Raw genomic sequence first — 14,922 nt, 5'->3', positions numbered from 1 at the left:
CTGCTTCAACGTAGATTTACGATTCAAGCACCGTCAACATTGGTGCTTGAGGAGAAGATGATTAGACTTTTTTTTTTGGTAATGGAGAAGATGATTAGACTGAATGAGTAGTAAGCAAATTCTATTTTAGTGAAGCAAGGCATTTGCATCAGCTTCTAAAAAAAGCTGATGCAAATGATAAGTGTATTTGTGTCGGTCCTATAAAAAGGACCGACGCAAATACATGAATAGTTTCTTGCATCAGCCCTTAAGAAAAGGCCGATGCAAATAGCTCAAGTATTTGCATCGGCCCTGTTAAAGGGCCGATGCAAAAAGATGAACGGTCTTTTGCATCGGCCCTTAAAAAGGGGCCGATGCAAATAACAAATGTATTTGCGTCGGCCACGATTAAAGGGCCGACGCAAATGTGGTACCCAATGACAATTGCATCGGCCCCTAGTAAAGGGCCGATGCAAATGCTCTATTTGCATCGCGTATTAAAAACGGCCGATGCAAATGCAGCGATGCAAATGGAACTTTTTCCACTAGTGAGTCCTTGTATTTTCAAAAACACATTGTAAGGTGTTGGTCCCTTATAAGGTTGCAAGTATAGTTCCAAGGGGGGTTAGGAACTATTTAAACTTTTTCGCAATTAGGGCAGACTTCTTTTTCTAAGGAAAAAAGGTTTTAACAGCGGCGCTGAGTAAATAGCAAGATACTGGCTCAGTCAACTGGTGACTAGGTCAGTTTCTTAGCTTGAGTTAGGAGATAGCACTTAAAGTCTATTCCTGAGCTCAGATGTTCAACACGCACAACTCAGCTTGACCTCTTTACTTGGTTAGTTTTTGGTTATTTCAAGCAAGCAATATATATAAGGAGTTAAAGGTAAGAAATACTTTACTCAGCAGATTTATCCAGGTTCGGCTTCTTCTAAGCCTACGTCCTGTCCCCGGAACACGTTCCGAGATTTCGAATCCTCTACTGAGCTCTTTAAAGGTAAAGCCTCAAACCTTTTACAATCTTAGCAACTGAGTATGACAAGAGTACCTTCCTCTATACCTCTACTCAATCATAATCTCTTGCTGAGTACTATAACCGAGTACTCAGTCTCTCCTTTCTATCTCTAGAAATGATAAGTGTTTTGTCATACACAATGATTTGCTAAGACACTTTAGACGATTGAAATAATCACTCTAGACTTTTACACAAATGTATGAATTGTAGTGTAAGATTTGCTTTGCTTCTTGCTTGCAGAACTTGTGTAGAAATTTGGTCAGCGTAATGGCTTGATCAAGTTCTGTGTTGAATGAAGCTTCTGATGGCCCTATTTATAGAGACGTCTGGGCATCGGTCATTTCGAATTTCGAAATAACCGTTGGAGGGAAATGGCTTCCTGTCGTTGTCATCCTGACTTGCTCAGAGTCCTCGGCCAATCAGATTTGTGTATCTTCTGTCCTCGGTCAGCTCAGCAGACTGTCTCTCCTTTTATGGTAAAGTCAACTAGACAGCATACTGTGTCGTCTGAACTTTACCCAAAGTAGAAATACTTTGTCTGGAAGTTTTCATTAGCCAGCTGCTGTCTTGTACGCTTTGTCGAGACTACTCAGCAGCTTCATCTTGAAGTTATTCCCGAAGGTCTTCTAGATCCTTCGCTTGCTGAGTTGCGTTTTGTCCAAAGCGACAACGTTTTAACAAACGCGGGCCGAGTTGTACTGAGTTGTTTGACTTGGGCCTTGACTTCCGTATTGGGCTTGGGCCTTTTAATTCTTGTGTCTTATAAACAATTTTAACTCAACATTGAACAAACACATTAGTAGAATAAATCAAAGCATTTAAACTTAGTGTGTTTAGAATATGTATTTCAATTATACTTAAACAATTTTGTCAAATCAAAATTATGTGGAAAGGTGTTTCAACATAAGGTTCCTAACCTTTTTCTCATTGAAATGTTTAGTCATTCCGTCTGTTTGTTAGATTTTTTACCGTTTATGACTTCAGAAATGACTAAATTACCCTTTACTATTTACCTTCAAACTTCATAAGAAGTAATCCAATTTAGAAGAATAAGCTATTTGTATGGAGAACAAGAAAAAGAACAGACCCAATGCTTACGAATGTAAATGATTAAGAAGAAAATCAAGAAGAAGAACACTCAAAATTGATTTCAGATGCATTAGAGTTTAAACGAAAAGAAAATAAACGAAAAGAAGAATGCAAATCGAAATTGCCTAACAGAATCTTTATGAGAGTCTAACCGCAGGGACTAAACAGTTCACTGAGAAAAACGTTAGGGACTAAACAGTTCACCGAGAAAAACGTTCGGGACTAAACAGTGTGTTTTGTCAAAATATAAGGACTAATAAATTAATTACCCTAAATCTAATCATGTACATTCAATATAAATTATAAATACAACATAATTATTCAACTAATAACTACACTAAAATTTACAGACATTTTATTTTAAGTCAAACTATATTAAGCATTCTATCAACACAAAATCAAAAGGTTAGTATATATGGTTGAATAAATATGAAGTTAAAACCCCTAAATTTCAAGGCGAAATAATATAAAATAGGAGTTTTTATATTAAGCACTTAAAATTAAATTGAGAGAAAAGAGAAAATGAGATAACCATCCAATTGTAAAGTGAGACAAGAGTGTCTTTGCTTAAATGAAGCATTCCATTTATTTGGTTATTTTGACCAGAATTGTTTGAAAATCTAAAATGAATTAATAGTCAAAATGGTCATTGAATTTCACTGATGGAGTCAATTTAGAACAAATTATAAAGTTTTGAATTTGGAAATATTTGATTAACCCAAAAAATTTGGCAAATTTTTTAGGTATGGCATTTGATCGTATTAGACTAATTTATTAAAGGCAAAAAGCATCCTGAGGCCCTTGATCTTTAATTGTTTGGTGCATTAAGCCCTCGATCTTTTATTTAGACACATTGAACCCCTGATCTTTCACCATTTGGTGCATTAAGCCCTCGATCTTTCATTTAGACACATTGAGCCCTTGATCTTTCATATATGGGTGTATTAGATCCTTCCATAAATCAATTAATATATAGGTTTATTAACGGCATGTTTGGTGTGACAACAAATGATGTTCTAAAAATAACAAATTCTAAAATAAAAAATATATTATACAAATTTTGGCTAAATTAATGGGGCATACAAATTTTAAAAGCCATTTTGACTTCTAATTCCATCTACAATGCTAGTATAAGGTTCATATAAATTGAGATGAGTTGGGTTTAGTTTCTCTCATTTTGAGTTTTCTCTTCCACAGAGAAGAAGCCTTTGTTGCTGTTGAGTAATGGATAAAACATATCAATCCTCTGTTGATTCTACCATTACCACTCGAAATCATTACCTTAAAAACCTCAATAAATTATCCCATAAGATCTCAAAACCAAATATCTCAACCTCCAACAATTCTCATATTTTGAATAATAATCTTAATCAATCACAATCACTGGTCTATCATATTAACAAGAATGATTTTAGGGATGTTGTCCAGAAGCTCACCGGCTCTCCTGCCCATCAAAGCTTCTCTGCTCCTCCACTTATTCACCCGCCTAAGCCTTCCCACTCTGGCCTCGAACATATCCGACCTCCTCCCTTGGGGGACATTACCCACATCCCCCTTCCTTCATCGAACGCTTCCCCACACCCACTACCGCCTCCTCTATCACCCTTACCGCCCTTTCCACTAGTCCATGCGGCTGCTGAATCTCCCGTTTCTGCTTATATGCATGATCTTCACAACTCCAACTCCATCCCCACCGCCTATTGGGGATTTTCGCATATGGTCCCACTGGATTCTCCAGCCCGGAATAATCTAACTCTGGAGCCGGCCTCTGCCATGATGACGTCACAGCCACAGTCTCCGCTAATTTTAAAAGCTGATACTAATTTTATTAATTCAGATATCCCTCCTGATTCTTCCGTTACCTCCATTATTTCACCTGATGATGATGAAACTCAACAAATCAATAATCTCTTATCAGCACCTCCTTCTGATTTCATCTTCACTAATCATCAGAACTCTAATTTTGATTCATCTAATTTCTCTAATTTTGGTGGAATACAATCGAATCAAAATGTTCATATGATGATGCCTTGTCATGATGTTGAGCTTCCTCCTTTGCCTCCTGATATGATAATAGGTTTTGGAATGAGTCTGAGTTTTTGGGGAATCAATTTGGGGAGAATATGAATAGGACTTCATCTCTTTCTGATACTTTCTCTGATGAATAGCATCCTGAATTTTGTCAGAAAAACATTGCTCATGAACTTTAAAGATATTTGGTTAATTTTTTTGAACTGACGTAAAGTGAAATGATTAATCTCCTGTTTGGGTAAGTCAGTTGTTGCAAGAAACTTTTCCTTACTAGCGTTTTTGTGTTTCCTATCGGTCTCAATTTCCGTTTCCTAGCTAGACTAAGAGTTAAAGGTTGAAACAAGACAATATAGGGGATGCAAATGTTTGTCTCTAATCCGTTATTGCCTTTTGTTTTTTTGTTTTTTTAAGATCAAAGTGTAAGTGCATCTCTCTTTTGAGAATGTAAACTTTAATAATGAATTGATTTTGGTTTTTGCATCTTTTACTAATTAATTTATATGTTTCTCCATTTTCAAGCATGTAGAAATTTAATATAGGCAAAACAATAGTAATAGGTATCTTTCTCAGAAATTTCCAAAAAATTTTCAGAAAGGAAAAAATAATAGCAATATTATAAAATTATTGAAACAAAATGTGGAAGGAATTAATGGTTTATTTGGTTTATATGTTATTTGTTGTTTAGTGTTACAGTTTATTGTATGTTGTTGCAAGAAGAGCTTGTATTTCAAAACTACTGCAATGATGACATTACAACCAATGCTTTTAAAATTAGCTGGAATAAAATTAGTATTGTTTTTCTTAATTGTTTTGGTGTTGTTTTTTCTGATTTTTTGCAATTGTTCTTTTATTTTTATTGTAAGCTTTTTCCTCTTTAATAATATTCAGGTCTGATTGTCTTTAAGGGTTCTATATGAACCTAGTTGAGATATAGAGTCTTTTTCTTTATAGTCTCAAGTTTCATTAAAAAAATTCGTGAATTATATATATTTTCTTGTATCCTCCTATTTTATATCGTTAATTAGTATTTAAAAACGGAATCAATATGATACCCAAGAATCACTCAATTAATTATATGTTCGGATTAATGTGGCTTTGCTTGGTTAAGCAATATAATGTTCAGAATTATAGAAGAAAATTCCAATTAATTTCTATGAGATGACACTATTTTTAAATGTGCATGTCCGTCCAGAATGGCTACGATGCATGCGGGATTGTTCAAATATGAATTTCATGATTACTCACATATTCAGGGATGGCAACCAGGCTGCAGACTGCTTCGCACATTTTCACATGACAGCTTCAGATATAATATGGTTGGCCTGCAGCCCCTCATTTTGACAACCTTTTATTTTTTATCATTTTTGCAATGTACCTCATGTTGGTTTCCATTAATGCTTTCTTTGTACTTCTTTAATTTTTTAATAATACTTGCGGTTGATTGGGGCTTGCGTTTGGTCAACCTAGTTGGGATGTGTGGCTATTGCATATATGCAGCCCTCTGAACATGTCAATTTTGGTCATTTTCCCTCTGAATTTACGGGAAGACCTATTTGCCTCCTCAACTATTTAAAAGTTGTAATAGCAACTCCTATTTTCATTATAACTGGAACAAGATAAAGTTCTAATATTAGTACAAATGTTCATGAAAGTATTGGAATCAATCTGCATATATGTAGACCATTTAGAAAGAGTTAAAGCTATTGCAATTTTTACAAGAGAACTTGTCTTAGTGCTGGCAACGAGAAAATATCATGATTGTTTCCATTACAATAGAAACCTGGGTTGCTAATACCATTTTTAAATAGTTGAATGGGCAAATAAGTCATCCTCTAACTTCATGAGGGAAAGGGATCAAAAGTGTCAAATCTAGGGGGGCTGCGTATGGTTTAGGCCTAAAAAAAGCAAACTGAAACAAAACAAGTACATAACTAAAGTTTAAAAGACCCATCAACTCTTGAAGTATCGACTTGTTCATTGGAAGTAACTCATCCAATAACAACTTATTGTCCATTTATTGCCATAGATGAGGATGAAGAAGCACTCTACAAATTATCAAATAAAGAACTTTTATTTTCTTCCAATCATTAATATGATAATCCACCACTAAAAGCATTCATTTCTTTCACAATCATTTTCATATCCATTGAAGATGGTGAGGAACTCACCATCCCTTCTCTCGAGAACCTGCCATGAAGATAAAAACTATTAGATGACGTATGCAATGGATAATACTAGGGCACACACTTGTTTATGGATGAAGATAAACCACCATAGGGGTAATATGGATGATAAAGACGATTTGATAAATCAATATAAGGGTAATATGGATGATAGTCATCAAAATGGCCTAAATTCACATCTTGTCGTTGTTTCACCAGGGCATGTACAAAATGATGTGCATTTTTGTGACCACGGACAACTTGAAAAGTTGAGAATTTTCTCTGACAAAAGTTGCATGAGAAACCTTAGATGGATTGATTGGTTTCTTCCCAAGCACCCTAGTTTCATCCAGTATGGACTGATTAGCATGAGATGGATAACCATGAAGGACGCTGAAAAGCTTGAGTTCAATGGAATCCCTGCTAGAGAGGTTCATATTAATTTTGGCTTTTTTTTTCACTCATGATCATGTTCATATCATGAGAACTAGTAGATAGGTCTGGCTCCATAGTATAGTAAAAGAAAATAAAATAAAATTTGAAGAGATGGGAATGGAAATGATTTAGGTGTCTTATATGGTTACTTTGTTTTTGACAAAATATCATTACTTGGTGTGTTTTCACCATTAAATGGTGGATTAGAAAATTAATCAAATGGTGAAAACACACAAAGTAAGGTTTACTTTGTTAAAAACAAAGTAAGCATAGTCTTTACCGTAATTTTATAGTTAATGTTTTGCAAAATAAAATTATAATATATAATATAATTATAGGATATTAAAGTAAAAAATTTAAAACTATTATTAAGTGAACCTATTTAGTTATTTTGTTATTATTTTATATTAATTTTTTATATTTATATATTAATATATTGTTAATAATTATTATTTTATTATTAACTTGATTCTAGTTACTAGGTTTTAAAAACAAAACTACTTACTGTGGAAGGAAAAAGATTCTTTTACAAAAAGAAAGTTGCACTTCATCGTGTTTTTCTTTTCTTATTTCATTTGATTATATTATTCTTTATGACTTCTTATTCCGGTTACTCCTTGAAACAAATATTACACCATTAAATTTCTTGTTTCGGAGGAACGTTTTGAGACCACTATATTCATACTAAAGTTTTCTATATTCATACTAAACAATCACATATAGTTTGTTCTATAAAGAGTCAATTAAAACAAACCAGAAATATTAAGGCACGGGATACCTAATTTGTCACATAATTAATTGCATAAGATGTGAAAATCAATCATGCTTATGCTGTTAAAAAGGAAATTAGATAGTCATGAAATAAGCAAATCAAAATGCATTGAACTTCAGAATGAAAATCTTGAACACAGGAATACCACGAAAATATCTGCAGAAATGGAGATACACTATCTTTATATTAATCAAAAGCGACAAATGATTATTGAATCAGAAAGGATAAAGAAAGTTATTGAAAACGAGATTGTTTTACTACCATGTAGAGATAGAAAGCCAACTATTTTCAAAAGCAAAGTGAATAGGATTTTTAAAACCCCCAAATTTCATCAAACTTCCTTTTAAGATTTTATTGCTTAAACTTCAGTAAGGAAGTGCTCGCGAGAATTATCTTCATATGAATGTTAAAAACCAAGCCACATTTAGTATCTGAGAGGTACATTTTCTGTTTTTGGTTTTCGCTTCAGGTTACCAAGAAAGATAATAACCCTGCTTAAATTAGTCTAGACAAGCAAAGAATTGATCTTCTGGGTCAGATGTCTAGTTTTGAATTTTGGGGTGGAATGGTTCGTGTGCATCTTTTATATCCATAAGAACTCTTTGATGATTGTTTATCTCAAGTGACTTGTAGGAATCTGCTAAAATTATAGGTCTTAATTATCTTCAAAAAGGTTAAATTAAATAGATCATTGTGATTGACTAGCTCTTGGAATTAAATAGATTGTAAAATATTCAAGTAGAGCAAGTGAACTAAAAGAGTAAAGAAGAATATAACTAATCTAACATTTAGTTCCTAAGTTTTCCACAGTCATTCCACAGTTAGACCTACTCAAGGGGGCCTAGACTCGTAATGAAAAAAATATGCAAGTTCTATCTAGGCATTACACCTATTTGGGTCCCCAAACTAAAGCTTTAAAATCAATTAGAATCCTAAACTATCAAAATCATCAATCAGATTCCTGAACCAAGCAAAAATCATCAATTGAGTCCCTATGTTTTCCTAACATCAGTTGCAACTGTAATCATCTATGTGTTGGTTCAAAATGAGTTTGAGGAAAAGGGTCTGCAACTGTTCAAGAAAATGATTTTCCATGAGATCTCAATTGATGATTTTTGTTTAGAATGGAAACTCAATTTGTGATTTTTGCTTAGTTGAGAGACCTGATTGATGATTTCGATAGTTTAGGGTACTAATTGACTTTGAAGCTTTAGTTTAGGAAGCTAAGTATGTATTATGCCTTCTATCTATCATATTATATTACCAACAACATCAATTCACATAAATGAACTCTCTACCCACAGTTTGCAAAGTCACAAACTTAGAAGTCAGAAAAATTGAACATTACAAAGAAGCACCAAACAAGTCCTAATCTTGCAGTACAAGCAAATTGATGATCTGTTTTAATAAATAATGGCTTCCAAACACCCCATCTTACACTACAAAAAAAAACACATTTAGGGACGGAAAAAATCATCCCCAAAAACATAAAAAATTGTCCCCTATACTTTTGAGAACAATTTTTTCGTCCCCATTTTTTGTCCTTGTTACCTCCGTACCCGATTCTATAGGGGACGAAAAGAATGATATCGTCCCCATTAAAAGGCACGACTATCGTCCCCACTGAGAGGGATGACTATCGTCCCCGTTCATAGAGACGATTGTCGTCCCCGTTCCTAGGGATGACATTTCATCCCCATTCTTAAGGACGATTGTCGTCCCCGTTCCTAGGAACGACATTTCATCCCCATTCCTTGGGACAACTGTCGTCCTTATTCCTAGGGACGATATTTCATCCCCGTTCCTAAGGACGGTATGTCGTTCCATATAAACAAATTTTTGTCCCTATAATAAGGGGACGATAATCATCCCTATAATTTACTAGTAGCAAACCAAATCCTAGTATATAGACATAAAAATAAATCACAAAAGCATAAGCTAATTATGAACACAATAATCTTTTATTTAACAGTAATATTCGACAATAAATGTTTAGAAAAAAACTGAACAGTAATATTCGTCGGGAAACGTGTAGAAAAAAATTGAACGGGTACAACATCAGTTCTAATGTCCTACAATAATTTCTAAAAACCACATTCAAGCGCCTCTTGAGCATTAAACTGTTTCATTCTGATAAGGTGCTTATTGTGACAGCCATGATTAAGATAGCGTAAGGAGTTCCATCTGCAAACGAAGTCCATAAATATCATTATATTCCACAACATATAAATCCAAAGAAGTAGAACAAAATCATGCAAGTATACTATCTTGATCATACAAATGCATTTATGTCAAGTGTGATTATACAGATGCATCAAATTTATAATTGACGGTTATGATTCAGTCCCCGGTTATCATCTACCTATAATAACTCCAATAACAAAAGTTGAGCTCGAGTGGAATGCAAAGATTCCTTATCTGTAGAATTTCTCCAACTGCTAGTTAGAGCCCTAGCTTGACATATATGGCTTTTTTATTATTTCTCTACCATGAAAAGGCTATAATGGATGATTAGACAAGCAAAGATTCCTTATTTGTAGCATTTCTCCAACTATTAGTTAGAGCCGGCTTGACATATATGTTTTATGTAATTACCACGTTCTGGACCTTCCTCTTCAATGTTGTCAAATACCAAGGAAACATCTACAAGTCATAAGACCAAGACCAACATCTACAGAGCATTAAACATATAAATATTTAATAAATCAGCAAAGCTAAAATAAACAATTAGCAATAATCAGATCTTATATCGCCTGAAAAAGCATATATCAAATTAAAGAATAAAAATTTGAAAATGGAACTGGATTGGAGAAAGAATCTGCAAGTCAATAAAGTAAGTTTCACATTTGAGGGTTTCACGTTTAAAAAATCCATAATAAAAGCACATACTGCTAATGTTCGAGGGTTTCACATTTAAAAAATCCAGAAAAGTCCAGATATTGTAGAACAGTCTTTAAAGTTGGTTAACGTTAAGAAAAAAATACAAATAGCTGAAATCAGACTTAAAATGTCTTTAGAGAGAGCTACAGATAAATAGAAAAGTTGTAAGAGTTCTTGAAACAGATATAACCGAGGTTGCAGAAAATACCAGAAGGTCCTTGAAGTCTAAAAACTTTAAGAAAAAAGGGTCTGATTGCCATTTTAGCAAAAATTATAGTTAAGAGACAAGACAAAATAGATGCACATATAAAATTACATGGTTTTCCACCTTAAACTAATAATTACTAAAAGTAAAAATGACAAGCTTTATAATTAAGATATACAAAAGTAGTTATTTTGGCCAACTTTAGTCATAACACTATCACAAGTATGCAGATTTTATCAAAATTTGCAGAGTTATCCAACATGACAACATTACACACACCAAAAACAATATATCAAAAGGAAGAGGAATAACTACATAATACTACAAATATTGTCTAAAACTTTTGAAAATAAGACTACATTCATAAACCAAATAGAAGTAAAAAAGATGTAAGTGCACATTTTATTTGTTAAGCACCATTAAAAAATTAAAGATAAAACTAACACTATACCAAAAAGCAATTAATCAAGCATAAATCATCCTAATTTAATAGCACTAGACTCAAGAAAATAATTATCTTACTTTGAGCTTCTCTCATGTATTTCCCAGGCCAATGCTTCAAAGTTAGAAAAACCAATTTTAGGAGAAACTCTGCAGTCGTAAGAATAGCTTAAAAACTCAAAGCATATAATTATATCTATGTCGTACTGAAATTTCATTACTTTTATCTTTTAAAGTAGTTGTTTTACCTCTCGTAGTCCCTAAATGCAGTTTGAATCCGTGTGGAAGCAAAGTCTTCAACTGTGATGTCAACAACTTTTGCATTGCTGTTGATAGAACATATTGTTTGCTTAATCCGTTATGTAAATGTAAAGAGCTCTGTCTCAAAATACAGAGTAGAGGATATTACCTTTAGAAGATAAAAATTTCATTCGGCATTGGGAGTTTAAAACCCAAGTTCTATGCCTCAGTGCTAAACCAAATGAATAACCAGAATGTCGTGAAACCAAATTAACAAGTTAGTACCTTCTACGTCTGCATGGATGCTAAGCGATTTAATATAAAAGGAGTTTTCAAATTCTTGCAATAAATTAATAAGTTATTACCTTCTCCATTTAGATGGATGCTTCCATCTTCAAGGATCATTTGAAATGAGGAAATCATGGAAGCCTCTCGATTAGAAGAATCTGACAACAAATCATATTAGGAGAAATGAACATCAGAATGGAACCTTTAACAATTTATTTAATTTCAAGATAAATACAGAATGAATATCCTAAATCTTATACAACCCAGTTAGAAGCATAATAATCAGAAATAAAAGAGTGAGGGATAGAGAGATTGAATCAAAGAGGAAAAACACTAAGTAGAAATTGCAGAAGAAGGGACATTTTATAATAGAAATACAAACTATGGTAATTAGAAGCAAATCATAGACCTGAAGCAAACAAAATTGCATTGATAAAAAGTTCACATGACTACATTAATGACTCTCACCAAAACGGAAGACATCAGTATTACATCTTGGAAAATGGGGGAGTGAAAATGTGCAACAATGAGAAAATACCATAATAGGATATCTACTTTGATTCTCAGTTAATCTAAAACCAGATGGAATCAATACATTAATACGCAAGGCTATCTTTCAAGAAAAGGAATTGAAAAGGAAATACTTAGTTTGTAATATCAGTTAGATTAGATTCATTAACAGAGATAAAAGAGATAAAACATTATCTACTTATACAAGATAAGATATTGTATACATTTCCTCTTATTATACTTTCTCTCCAAATTGAACATAAAAGATAAATCAAAAAGGCATGTTATACTTGAATCAAATTATTTCTTGAAGTATACAGACCTAAAAAGCCTTTTGGTTAGTAAAACATTACTTGATGCTCAAATAGATTTCGTTCAATTGAAGGAAGATATATAGAACCGTGAAATTTTCAAGAAAATAAATAAATAAAATAAAACAAACCCTAACCTTGAAAATTCATCAAAGTCGATGGGGTTCCAGTCCCCAAATTCGCAGCTCCATATTGTCGACCTATCCTTGCTGGTGAATTTGTCCATTGTTGTTGAATTCATCGGTCAGATTTGGGATACAAATCGAAGAAGATGAAAGGAAGTGTAATGAAGGGGGAGAGGAAGGCAAATGTCGAAGGAAAACCCAATCGAAAGAAGAGAAGAGAGAGAAAGGATGAGTGGTAGTGTCGATTGTGAACGGCGACGTTGAATCGGCTGATAGGGGGTAGCAGGGGGTAGCGAAGAGATAGAGAAAGCATGAGATAAGGCGGCGTAAAGAAGAGGAAAAATTAATCTGGGTTAATAGGGAAATAGAATCTGATAAAGGAAGGAAGAAAGATTTGAAGGAACAGGTTAAACAAAAGAAAAAACCATCTGTGTTGTCCCTTTCTTATTAAAAAAATTAAACATAAAATATTTATAATTTCTATTAATTAAACTTGTCCCCTTTTCTTAATTAAAAAAGAATTAGAGACAAAAAAAAAATATACTAGTACCTATATTAATTTAAAACCTATAATTGAGGACCAAAATTATAATTTGTACCTAACTAATTGTACCCGAAACTCTGTTTTTTTGTAGTGTTACTTTAGCTAAAGAAGGTCCTTGATACTATCAATATAACCAATTTAAAAATAACTACAGAATAAATATCCTAAATCTTAAAAACCCTAATTGAAATCAAGCATAAGAAAGACAAATCCAAAATCAAATAATCAGACTTAAGAGGGCGATAGAGAATGAATCAAATAGGAAAACCACCAGACAAGTATAAATTAAAGAAGAGGTATATTACAATAGAAATAGAAGCTATTGTAAAATTGTAGAAACTAATATGGAATTGAGATAAGGAGTTACAGACTTAAACTGATTGTGTCGCCGGGAAGGAATAGATGACTGAAAATTTTCGGCAACCACAATACCATTGAGGATAGAGAGACGAGAACTCGACTAGATAGGGCTTTAATGGTGGACGATGGCGTGGACTAGAGGCGTGACTGGTGAGTCTAAGGGTGAAGGAATCGATTAATGGGATGGGATGAGATGAGACCAGATGAGAGGAGAAAGGGAATTTGTGTTGTAGATGGTGACTTGATTTGGATAGTGGCTATGTATTTCGATATTAAATAATAAATTTTGATGATTTTATAAAACTGTCCCTAATACTAAAATTATAACAATTTGGGACAATAAATAAATTAGTCCTTAATAATAATTTTAAAATAAAAATTGAAGACAATATCTAAACTGTCTCCAAATCTTGTATCCAATGCTCTGTTTTTTTTGTAGTGCATGATGATTGATGCTTGAAAAATATATCAAGTTGTATAACTAATTCCAAATTGTAATATGAAATGCCTTCAATCTAATGTAATTTTAATCAGAGAAATACTTTGCTTGGAAATTAGCAATCAAATCGGTCATATCTTGTGGAGAATATGCCAGCTCAACTGCCTCTGCTTCCTTGAGCACTTGGGGTACACGGAGCGAAAAGCCAAAATGATGGCCAATTTATATAATAAATCTGTGATATAACTATAATGTTCTAATGAAACAACAACAAATCGCAATTTTGACCACAACTACATGTTCTATGCTTGGAAGACATAGGAAGCAGCTAAATCTAGTTTCGGGTTGCATTTCAGCATATAAACCTATGTTCATTTGTTTATAAATATTCAATAGCTAAATGTAAACCTTTTCTTTGAAAAGCCTAATAAATGTCATTTGAACAAATTCTTAAGGTTTTTAGCACACATAACAATATAGTGATCATTTAACAAAATACAGGAACTTTGAAACAAGTGTTAACATAATAATCACCTTATGGAGGTGTTAGACGAGGTGTCGCGGCCTAATCTCCCGGGCGGACCGGGGGGTGGACAACCTCATGGCGACCTAAGCGGTGATTGGCGTCGAAAGCAACCAATCGTGGAATCAAGGTGCTCGGCAGGACCGGAGCTCGGAGATATGGAAGAGTCGCCACCCACGAATGGGAAAATGAACACCGATCCCTTGCGGGAGACCGGTGTGGGTTCGGGAAACTTAGGTACGAGCCGAGAAGGCTAGCTCCTTTCCGGAGAAAGGCTACTAGGCACCCCAACATCGCCCGGTTATGAACCACCGGCCTCCTACTCAGCATGTTAGGTGATAACGGACTAATCGTATACTTTTTTAAGTTTAAAATTCATTTGAAACCCTTTTCTTTCTCTTTTTAGAAACCATTTTGAGCATATATTATTGAAAAGCCACATCAGTAAAGAATCACCCATTTATGTTTATACATACACAGAGAGGGGGGAAAAAGAAGTGATTTATTTACAACCGTATTTAAATGTTATGTTGTGTGTTTATTCTACGCTAACTTATTTCCCCAAAACGAGTTT

The 14,922-nt window shown here is 33.7% G+C and overlaps 2 protein-coding genes across 7 annotated transcripts; one reads left to right on the top strand and one right to left on the bottom strand.

The window, feature by feature from the left end:
- Nucleotides 1-3,306: 3,306 nt before the first annotated feature.
- On the top strand, nucleotides 3,307-4,209 carry LOC136200494 (VQ motif-containing protein 9-like). Its single transcript, XM_065990868.1, has one exon. The coding sequence runs from the start codon at nucleotides 3,307-3,309 to the stop codon at nucleotides 4,207-4,209; it is 903 nt and encodes a 300-aa protein (XP_065846940.1).
- A 5,225-nt stretch (nucleotides 4,210-9,434) lies between these two features.
- LOC136200982 (uncharacterized) lies at nucleotides 9,435-12,871 on the bottom strand. Of its 6 annotated transcripts, none has more exons than XM_065991496.1 (7): nucleotides 12,495-12,871; nucleotides 11,614-11,694; nucleotides 11,418-11,480; nucleotides 11,257-11,334; nucleotides 11,090-11,176; nucleotides 10,078-10,153; nucleotides 9,435-9,666 (listed from the first exon to the last, which is right to left on the bottom strand). In XM_065991496.1, the coding sequence occupies exons 1-6, from the start codon at nucleotides 12,505-12,507 to the stop codon at nucleotides 10,107-10,109; spliced, it is 369 nt and encodes a 122-aa protein (XP_065847568.1). In that variant the 5' UTR covers nucleotides 12,508-12,871; the 3' UTR covers nucleotides 9,435-9,666; nucleotides 10,078-10,106. The 6 variants fall into 6 exon arrangements, with proteins under 6 accessions (XP_065847568.1, XP_065847570.1, XP_065847566.1 ...); XM_065991498.1 differs by having other exon boundaries at nucleotides 11,090-11,123; XM_065991494.1 differs by lacking the exon at nucleotides 10,078-10,153.
- Nucleotides 12,872-14,922: the final 2,051 nt, after the last annotated feature.

The sequence above is a fragment of the Euphorbia lathyris genome, chromosome 7, assembly GCF_963576675.1.
Source record: "Euphorbia lathyris chromosome 7, ddEupLath1.1, whole genome shotgun sequence".
Taxonomy (NCBI): domain Eukaryota; kingdom Viridiplantae; phylum Streptophyta; class Magnoliopsida; order Malpighiales; family Euphorbiaceae; genus Euphorbia; species Euphorbia lathyris.
The sequence above is the reverse complement of the archived record's forward strand: the minus strand, read 5'-3'. Positions and strand labels throughout refer to the sequence as shown.